Raw genomic sequence first — 10,946 nt, 5'->3', positions numbered from 1 at the left:
CTGTTTATTCAGCGGGATTTCTAGCGGGAAATAGACTCTAGACAGCGGGATTTCAGCGGGAAATCAACTTCTGGGCAGCGGGAAAATGGTCTATCGACCTGGTAACACTGTCAGTCGGTCGCCGGCTTTCGTTGGCGAACCATCACGCAGCAGCAGCTAACTTGCGACGCATCGGACAGCTAGTTTTCGAGACACATCGGTGGCAATTTTAAAGGTTGTATTTGAAACATTGTTTGCCTTTGCCTTGGTGTGCGTGATCAGTCGGTCGCCGGCTTTCGTTGGCGAAAAATCAGCCAGCAGCAGCTAGCTTGCGACGCATCGGACAGTCAGTTTTCGAGACACATCGGTGGCAAATTTGCAATTTTAAAGGTTGTATTTGAAACTTTGTTAGGTGAACAAAAGCTTCATTCGACAAGTAGTTGGCGCCGCGGTAAAAATGATGATATTTTTATTTCGAGCTGTCAAAACACATAGAAAACTAAAATCATAAGAAGCGAATTTGAATTTTTTTTTAAAATGCGCGCTTTGGAATCAATCAAATGTTATGGTTGGGTTAGAAAATAACATATATACTTACTATAATTTTTATTTGCCTGCATTTTATTTAAAACCATTTATAATTTTATTACATAATAAATACTAAACAATAAGGACATTGATTCAACATGCCTTGTATGAAATATTGTTATAATTTTGCTTAAAATCATTGAAATTACCTTAAACAATATATAGAACACTTTCATGAATATATCTGGATCTAAATTTTTCGGTCCCGCACCTATAAACATAACCACACACACCTAAACTAAATCCGGATCTCAATTTACTTGTCCTAAGTACACATTTCATTTGCAACCACCAGTGCGCTAGCTGGTAAATAAGATTTCTAACCCGCTGCAGAAAATTCAATGTTCGCAATATTCATTTTACTGAGATTTAAATGAAAAATGTTTTGATTTGTATATCCGTCCAGCGAAAATTTGTAACTGATCATCATTTTCCTAGTTCGGACAGCCAAATGTAGGAGTCGCATGGGCTTCATTAGATTTGCGTTTATTCGCCTTTTGCCTTTGCCTCGGTATGCGTCATCAGTCGGTCGCCGGCTTTCGTTGGCGAAAAATCAGCCAGCAGCAGCTAGCTTGCGACGCATCGGACAGCCGATTTTCGAGACACATCGGTGGCAAATTTGCAATTTTAAAGGTTGTATTTGAAACTTTGTTTGCCTTTGCCTCGGTATGCGTCATCAGTCGGTCGCCGGCTTTCGTTGGCGCAACATCAGCCAGCAGCAGCTAGCTTGCGACGCATCGGACAGCCAGTTTTCGAGACACATCGGTGGCAAATTGGCAATTTTAAAGGTTGTATTTGAAACTTTGTTTGCCTTTGCCTCGGTGTGCGTCATCAGTCGGTCGCCGGCTTTCGTTGGCAAACCATCACGCAGCAGCAGCTAGCTTGCGACGCTTCGGACAGCTAGTTTTCGAGACACATCGGTGGCAATTTTAAAGATTGTATTTGAAACATTGTTTGCCTTTGCCTCGGTGTGCGTCATCAGTCGGTCGCTGGCTTTGGCTTTCGTTGGAGACACATCGGCAGGCAGCTAGCTTGCGACTCTTAACATCATAAACATAAAAGTCTATCTTGATTACAGATCCTACCAGTAGCGTTTGTCCCATAAACAGTATTCCCACCATTAATCCACACACCAATAACCTATCAGTGCTGCAAAAGGGGGCGATTGACGAGCAATGTTGCCAATGATAATTGCGCACTGTACCAGCTTCACATGAATGCGTTGTCAACACTTGCATTGTTAAGGGGGAAGGAATGGTCAAATATAGAGTCCTGTATGCACCGCACATGTATGTACCTCACAAACACATGAATCACATTCAATTGCAAAACAATGTGTAAAACCTAGGGTAAAACCATTGGCGGAACTAGCGCTCATTTCTAGGGGGGGCTATAGCCCCCGGAATTTTTTTCAACCGTTTTATTTCGTCGGCATATTAAAATTTAATGCACATTAATGCCTGGAATCTTATAACAGTCATGCAAATAAACGTTACCCTGAAGTTTTTCGTACCTATAGTTATCTAACTATTGGTTTTTCAAAAATTAAAAAACTTAGTCAACTTTTCTAGGGGGGGCTAAATCTTTTCTAGGGAGGGCTTAGCCCCCCCTAGCCCCCCCCTAGTTCCGCCAATGGGTAAAACACTTTGAGATGATCTGATATTCACATCAACTCATCGTGAAAGCCACGTGAATTTCAAATAGAATGACTTTTTATAAGAGTTACCCTTTGATTAAACGTGTAAATCCAGTGAAATATTTCTAAAAACTTACACCTTAATTTCATGTGGATTGCAACAGGATATGATCTAATGGTAAAACACAGAGAACAGATTAACAGGCTCGAAGGAAGTAATCGATTTTTTGTGTGTAAAATCTGTCGGCAGCGCCCTCCAGAAATAGTTTGCCAAACGCATCAAAAAATATCCATGTACCTTTATCAATATTTCTTTGTGCTGGAGTTACATAGCAGCGATAGCAGCGACATCAAGATTTAGTTTGCCACTTACTGCTCGAGGGGTGCTCTATTGAAGGATTACTCGTAGATTACATAAAAACCTTTTACACACTTTTTGTCAATTAAGCATAGTATACAGTTCCAAGCGAAGTGAAAATCGAAGCAAGTGAAAAAGCGTGTCTTTTCGCTCGCGGGAAATAAAGACTGTGGATCTCTTCATAATTTCATGAGCTTTCGGTTTACAGTTCATGCGAAGTGAATTGAAGGGTTTACAGTTCGAGCGAAGTTAAAATAAATTTAAAGCCAATGCGGTATTTACAAGTGGGGCAATGGTGCTGCAGTAATTAAGTGTAGCGCAAAACATTTTCAATACGGTTTTAAAACCGAAACACCAGTAATAACGGTTTGGCGTTACGTCTAATTCTACAAAAAATACGCATTGCTCGTTGCGGTATGTTTTTGGAGTCATGAAGTTTTTTTTGCCAATATTAATAAATATTTTCCTATTCCACACCTCTACACACTCATTAGCTTGAAACGTCAAGTTTTCGCTAGCTGCAGCCTTGTTCACGAACGTAGACGCGCGCGAAAGAAAAGTACCCAAGTGAAAAAGATGTCATCCACAATCTTTAATTTCGGTGGATCACGTTTGTTTACAGTTCCGAGTGAAGCGAAATGCAGTTTTTGCGCTAGTGAAAAAGTTGAACGTTTTGTATGGGATTTTCACTTCGCTCGGAACTCTATACAGGGCTTTACCTGGTAGTCTGTTCTCTGTGGGTAAAACACGTTGATTTGCGGTGCTAAAGCAGTGACTACCATGTTGATTGAAGGTTTGTTGGAAAAGCATGGTTGTTTAACGTGTTTTCTATATGAAATATTTTATTTCACGTTAAATTGAAGGGAAACACTTTTGATACCCGAACGATTGACATATGAAACAAGATTATCCAAATTTGCACGTTGAAATTCATGTGTAAAATCTTTTGGTAACGCCGTGTCTATTTTTATCAGTGTAGTTCTACCACACCTGCATTATTTCATTGACGCACACGTATTAAATCTCCCTGTGCTAAAAATATGCTCATTATGTGAGATAGCAATATAGATATCGAGAAATAATTTTAGTTTCTCTCTCATCCGCGCAACAGCAATACAGTTTATATACGCACATTGTACAAATACGCGGTATTTTCAGCGAGCTTTGACCTAATGTCAGTGTGTTAGTGAGTACTTTTAGAGATGCCAAGCATAAAAGAAAATTCGCCGTTTTTACATTCTCGCCTTAAACTTATGATTCCGTAAGTAAATAGCGTTTTTGAATTTGTTCTCTATTAAATAAAAACTATTTTTAATATTTATTTCTGGGTTTTACAAAGATCTGAAAATCTTTAGTAAGTTCAAGTTATTAAAAAAATTTCAAATTGAAAATAAACTATTAGTTGACATCACTGTTTTCGACCGGTTTTTTCACTTTTGCAACAGTGCCGGTGGGCTTCGTTAACTGATGCTTGCGCGGCGTTCTCAGTCTTTAGAAAGCTATCGGCCGGTTCAGCGTCTAGTCCTCGCAAGTCTCGTTCCGCACGTATTTTTTTCTCTGACTCGTGGTGTGAGTGCACAAATTAGCCCTGTTTCTGCAAAAAGAGTTTTTGAACTCTCCTGACAAGAAGATTCTCGTTTTCCGTAAGACTAGCGTTAAAAACCCGTCTTATAAGTTATCGATTTTTTTACTTCCGGTGAAATTTACCAACGGAGTTTTCAGTGAATTTTAGCAGTACCTAACTGTGAAGGGTGAAAAAAAGATGGCAGCCGTCAGTTTCGATGAAAAAGTACTCGCCGCAAAATCGATCATTTGCGACATTGAAGGTACTACATCCTCAGTAGGTTTTGTAAAGGTAAGTTAGGCTCTTCCAATTAGTATTTAGTACTTATTTTTTTAATAGTTTGGATATGCGGAAACTTCGTTTTCTTTCCTTGTGCTTTTCTCATGTTCGAAGAATATTTCCGTTCTGTCTTAGAAAATTTTTGTAAATTGCAATTTGTTGCAAGGAACATATATATTTCAATGTGGTTCGCACAGAAGAAGTGTTACAAGAAAAATGGACGAATAGCGACTGTTTTTTTGCTCTATCTCAACCACCGATTTCTCCACTCTTGACTGTGGGGTGTCATCGATCGGTTTGGGGCTCCGACTCCGCCGCTAAAAGGCTAGCAAACGTTTGCTCTTCAGCTCACGTCGAGACTACAGCGTCCCCTACCCTGTAGCCGTGTACCACAAAATGGTTGATCGTTTCTTCCGCTAGCTACGCTTGGCCTTGAAAGTGTTTTCGCATGAAATAAATATGCTGGAAGAATCATGATAATCCAGGTCCAATTTCTCGGGACAAACGCTTTCTTTCCGGCAACCGGCGTTTTACGAGAGCTTTTTTGCTTATGCACCGTGTGCACATACAAAGAAGAAGCATGGTTGTTAGAAGAGGAAGCGGGAGTCTTGCGTGTTAACTATGATTGCAGGGTTGCCGATAACTTGAAAAAATACCTTGTAATGTTGCAGCTTTATTATTTTCGATTAAATTCGGATTTATAAATGAACACCCATGTCTTTCAAAACTTTCTATTTGGTCGAATTATTTCAATAGTTTGCGCTGTTTGTCTGGTAATATTGCTCTATTTTCATCAACACAAAATGTAGCTTAGCTGCTCCCAGTTAGCCTCGAGGTACGACGCAGTCGTCGCATGTTTGAATTTCAGTTAGGAAAAATTTGTAGAAGTCAACTGGATTTTAGCATTAGTGCCGTAATGTCGTGTACTTCAACAGCTGACAGACGAAGTTTGTCGAATAAGTAACGGATTAAGTTCCGAAAATGGAATGTAGCACCACGGTTTTGCTTTGCTTTGCTTTCAGTAGCTTAGACCAATTACAAAACGAATTTTTATGTATTGTATGTCTTTCTGTATCAACTAGTTTTACCGCAGTAAAAACTAGAACCCTTTTCCGATCAAGTGGCAAAAGTTATTTACCTCGTGCAAATAGCATATATAACCTTGAAACCCACTATATGTTATAAGTTATGTCAATGGTGAATTACCCTCTGAGTTAAAATCACATTTTAAAAAAAGATATGTTAAGTCGTATCGTAGACGAGCCGACAAAAAACTTATTTTCTAATACAATTTATATCTTTCATAGCAACTTATATTCGCTGTTTAAACTTTGAACAGTTTCAAATACAAAACATTGCTATAGTTCTTATCTCGTGAGGTGGATGACAGTAAACCCTTTAGATAACTGTTAGAATAACACGTTGACGCAACATTCTGTTTGACGTTGACTCCAAATTAAAAAAAAAAAGATAGGTAAAAATATAATAGGACTTAGTATTAGTAGTAGTACTACATGGTGTCGATTACCTGGAAAATCAGGGAAAACCTGGAAATATCAGGGAAATTCGTTTCGACATGGAAAAGTCGGGGAATTTCATTTGAAGTCAGCAATTTTTGGCATGGGAAGAAAATGTACAGAAAAGTTATGGAGTAACATTTACACAAATTTTCAATATCAATATCTTTTGGATTCTTCGACATTAATCAGATCTTTAAATCAAAAGTTGTGTACAGAAACTTGCTTATTTTGTACGGAAGGTGACATCAGGCTGGTGGATGTTGACATACATAGCGCATACACCCAATTCTTTTTTGCACGAATTTTTTTTGCACGACTGCGCGGTTTTTCGAAATAACACGGTTTATTTTTTGCATGGTTTTTTTTTACAAAGAATTCTGATTTAGTCTAAAACACAGTAGGTACACAGTTCCAAGCGAAGTGAAAATAGAAGCAAGCGAAAGAGCGTACATTTTCGCTTCCGAAAAATAAAGACTGTGAATCTCTTCATAATTTCAGGCTTTCAGTTTACAGTTCATGCGAAGTGAAATGACGGGTTTGCAGTTCGAGCTAAGTGAAAATAAATCTAAAACCAATGAGGTATTTGTAAGTGGGGCAATGATGCTCAGCCTCCCATTTGGCCTCGAGGTAAGACGCTGGTCTAATGAGCCAGTCGTCGTATGCTCGAATCTCGGCTGGGAGAGACTGTTTGAAGTCAATAGGATCGTAGCACTGACCCCGCACTGTCCTGTATTCTAACAGCTGGTTGCGAAGTCTGTCGCATAAAAACAGAAGGTCAAATTTCGATAACGGAATTAGCACCCAGGTTTTGCTTTGCTTTGCAGCAGTTAAGTGTAAGGGTAGCGTAAAACATTATCAATACCCAAGTAGCACTTGTAACTAATCATAAAAATAAAAAAATACAAAAAGGTTGCACAGTAGTTACATTTAGGATACTTGTAACGTGTTAGGTTACATAAAATTAAAAATAGTTACTTTTTAGTTTTCTAGTGACAAAAATCTCAAAAAGTTACCAGGTAGTTACCAAATGACCAAATTGAAACCTTTTTTTCGAACTGTCAACAACTTGGTCGTCGCAAAACAGTCACCTTTCAGTTACGAGTTACCAAATAGTTATCAAGTGACACAAATGAAACCTTTTTCCAAACTGTCATCAACTTGCTGGTCGCAAAACAGTTAATTTTCCGTTACGAGCAGTTACGAAGTCAAAAAAAGTCGGCTAGTAACATTTTCGCAACAATTTGTTCACTGTTCCTTGTAAACACAACGGATTAAGGAAAAACTAGACCTGAAGAATATTGCTAATGGTAAAGATAAACAATTGGTACACGGGTTGTGAAATGCTCTTGTAAATGCGTTTATTTACTTAATTGATGGTACTTGGAATCTTCTCCGCCCAGACATTGGTATTAAGTAAACAAATGATGATTATTCTCAAACGTCAAAACGATCAAGTTACATCGAAACGAAACCGGCAATGAAAATAGGTTACAGTGTAACTTAGAAATGACGACATAAGAAATAAGTGACTACAACAGATTTAATATTGGTTACCGTATAACCGATACCGTAACCAGGTCGAAGGCTAAGGTTACGTACAACTAGAATGTAACTGAAATGTAACCTTCTATGATTAACACTAGTGGTAACTGTTTTATTCAAACTGAAACTATTCTTTGATATTAAATTAACACTTTCTTTTCACAACAATCACTAAAAAAATACCTTTTCCCGATATCAACAATGTGAACAATGAACAATGGCTGCTTAAAATCATTTCATGCAATATGCCGAAAACGATACAAAACTTCAAGGACGATGGTGTAGTAGTTAGAACCAAAGGCAAAATGGCTATGAATTTTACTGTGATAGAAGTGATAGCGAAAACAACTTGATTTTTAATGGTTTCTAGGTGAATGCTCCACTAATTCATTATTGCTAAGAATAAATTTAAAAAATCAAAAAATTAAAATTCAAATTTTTATATTTGATTTACAAAACATCAATTTTTCAAAGAAGTAAGTAACGAAAAGCTATATTAAATAAGAGCGCGTGAATTTTTCAAAGCTAGAATCATGCATTTCACCATAAATTTGAAACTGCATTAAAATTTGTGTTGAAATAATAATTTATACACTCTTCTATATTCAACAGTTAAATTTACTGCTTGACGTTGACAGCCATAGATTGAAATAATAAACCTGCTACATTTTCGCTATGCAATAAAAGTTACAAGATAACTAATTTGCCACCAATTGAAAGTCAATTTACAGTTTATGTGTAACTTCAATAGTAACCATTTTGTAACTATACATGTTACATATTGGTTATTGAGTAACTGTTAATGCAACCAGATTTAGTTACATAAGTTGCGCTATTTCGGTTACACAACTGTTATATTTTAGGTTACTATAACCGAAGTTTTACATTTAAATTTGTCGCATATCAGCCGCTGCGACTCAATTGTGACAACGTGTGCTACTTGGGTACGTTTTTTGAACTGAAAAACAATTAATTTTTTTGCTCGATTAAAAAAATCTCTGTTTTTTTTACCCCCTCCCCCCCTTCAGTGGCCCAACACCGAAGGGACAAACACTTTTTTAAAAATTTGTAATGGCCTAATGAATTATCTAAATTGTTATGTAGCTGTTTTTTTAAATCCCATTTTTTTAAGTTTTTATGAACTTGGAGATTTTTGATAAAAAAAGCCTTTTGGAAAATTGCCGCCATTTTGGTAATTTTTCGAATTTTCAAAAACCGCTAGGTAATAATTTAGGCATTGACCTAAAGCTTCAAAATCATCCTTGAAATTCGTTCTCCGATACTCCGGCACGTACCGCCAGCAAGGAACTGTTTTCTGAAAAGCATCCACGCACTCAGTTGCCACCACCATAATAATCAATATTCTTATATCCAAAATATATAAAATATATCTTCAAATATACCTTAACCAATAGCCAAAATACCTCAACACGTAACTTTAATCCAAGCATCCGAAAAAAATTGACGAAAATCGATTATATTTCGACCTTCTGGAGTATAGGGTCCCCCTTAACAACAGTCGTGTCTTTGAAACTTGACTACGTGCAGAGAATCGGTCGAGTTGCAAATCCGAAGTTTTCCTGAATATCAAAAGTTTGCTGCAAGTAGGTCGAATACAAGCAAATAATACAACGATGTTGCGTTGCTTAATTCATCGTTGTTCGTTAAAAATTCCTGATAAACAATTATTTCATCATATTTTGATAACATCGAAATAGCTGCTCAGGCAAATAATAATTCAAGAGTAAACAACCAATTAAGTCAAATGAACACCTTAAAAAGAGATATTAACGAGATATTTTGCGTCTGGATTTTTTCGAAATACATCTGGAAATGTCAGGGAATTTTATTTTCGCTGGATAATCGACACCGGTTTTGGTAGTAGTAGTAGTATTGGTTTCCTAAAAAGCAGAACGTGCCTTCCGTTGTATTTATCACTTGCAAGTAAACTGGAACTTGCGTTCAAATATTCCTAATGCTATTTTGGTTTATAGTAAGTTTCGGGAGAAAATGAATTATTAATGCATACCGTATTCTAGCATGAAACTATGGGAGGCGTTTGCTACATCTCTTATACCGTTTTTGCTATTTAATCTGGGTTAGTTCCAACCCGACCACTGAATAAACAAACATTTTCGAAAGAATAAACAAACGTTTTCGGGTTGTCAGTATTGCTTATAGGGGTTAAAACTATGTAAAAAAAACCAGTGCGAACCCGTTGTCTAAAAAGTGCAACCCAGAGCAAAACTAAGTTCAACCTGAGTGAAGAAACAAACGTTTTTTGAGCTGTTCGATTGAAACTAGAGCGAACCTAGGTTGGACCTAAACCAAAAACGGTATTATATAGTCTATCTAATTGTCAGATTTGAATGTTTACAACTGTATGTCTCAAACACGCCGCGAGTCCAAGTATTAAATTTGAAACCGGAAGTTCAGAAATAAACGGGGATCACAAATTAAGAAACCGACTTTTGGTTGCAACAGTTTACAAGAAACTACCTACTCGACTTGTTATTATAATATTTTTTAGGTTTATAATTGCCTGCTTAGTGAATCGTTGCGACTTCCAATATAGTGATGTAATTTGTAATTTATTATCAATAATATGACGAAAACCTATCAGCTACATTGCTTTTACTCAGGTCAAGGAAAGGTGTATAATACATACTGTAATATTATACATGTCTAGAAGCGCGGAATTATTTTTTTTAACTCAAAGACTGAACTAATCTGAAGAAAAGGGCAGATACCCGCCTCCATATCGTGCACTCCAGCATCAGATTGAAATTGTGTGCAAAAACGATGTTGGGCTGCATGGAAAGTGCCTCACGATGAAAAGGGGCAATAGTACGGACCAACGACCGCGTGACTATGCTCGTCGCCGTAGACCGTAGTTTTGTGTGATCTATAAATAGCATTTGCCGAACCTGTTCTTCCAATACTTTTCTCGCATTGTCGGTTGCCTTTTTACCGTAACAACCGGTATAGCAATTAATGCCGTGGAATGAATACTAGGATCACCTTTAGTGAACGTTCATAACATTTGTGAACTATTTCGAATTGTGGGGCATTTTCAAAACTAAAAACAGTATTCAGAAGTCATTTTAGCAACAAGACAGTGCGGACACTTGTGTTGCTCTCATAGGTGATACCAAAAAGGAAAGGAACGGTTTTTAAATTTTGAGCACTCACTATTGTGGTGATTGACACCGCCCAGTTAGCTTCGAGGTATGGTGCTGGTCTAACAAACCAGTCGTCATATATTCGAATCTCGGCTAGGTGGTGCTGCTAGATACATATAGTCAGTAGGATTTTTGCACTGGCCCCGTGGCTGTCCTGTACTCTGATAGTCGTTCGTGAGGCCTGTCGATAAAGAAGGGTCGAGTCTTAGAGAGACGTTTAAGCCCACAGTTTTACTGCACTAACTCTTTTGTCTAGAGGGTTGGAAGGCGGGTGTGTCGCTATATTTTAAAGCTTCTG

General features: G+C 37.6%; 1 protein-coding gene across 1 annotated transcript in view; it reads left to right on the top strand.

The window, feature by feature from the left end:
• The first annotated feature begins 4,063 nt into the window (after positions 1–4,063).
• Positions 4,064–10,946, top strand: part of LOC128739218 (enolase-phosphatase E1) — a 33,971-nt gene continuing 27,088 nt past the window's right edge. The window contains exon 1 of the mRNA XM_053834674.1: positions 4,064–4,416. Coding sequence (XP_053690649.1) covers positions 4,324–4,416 — 93 coding nt within the window. The 5' untranslated portion in view covers positions 4,064–4,323. The remainder of the gene's footprint in view (positions 4,417–10,946) is intronic.

Source organism: Sabethes cyaneus, chromosome 1 (genome assembly GCF_943734655.1).
Source record: "Sabethes cyaneus chromosome 1, idSabCyanKW18_F2, whole genome shotgun sequence".
NCBI classification, from domain to species: domain Eukaryota; kingdom Metazoa; phylum Arthropoda; class Insecta; order Diptera; family Culicidae; genus Sabethes; species Sabethes cyaneus.
The sequence above is the reverse complement of the archived record's forward strand: the minus strand, read 5'-3'. Positions and strand labels throughout refer to the sequence as shown.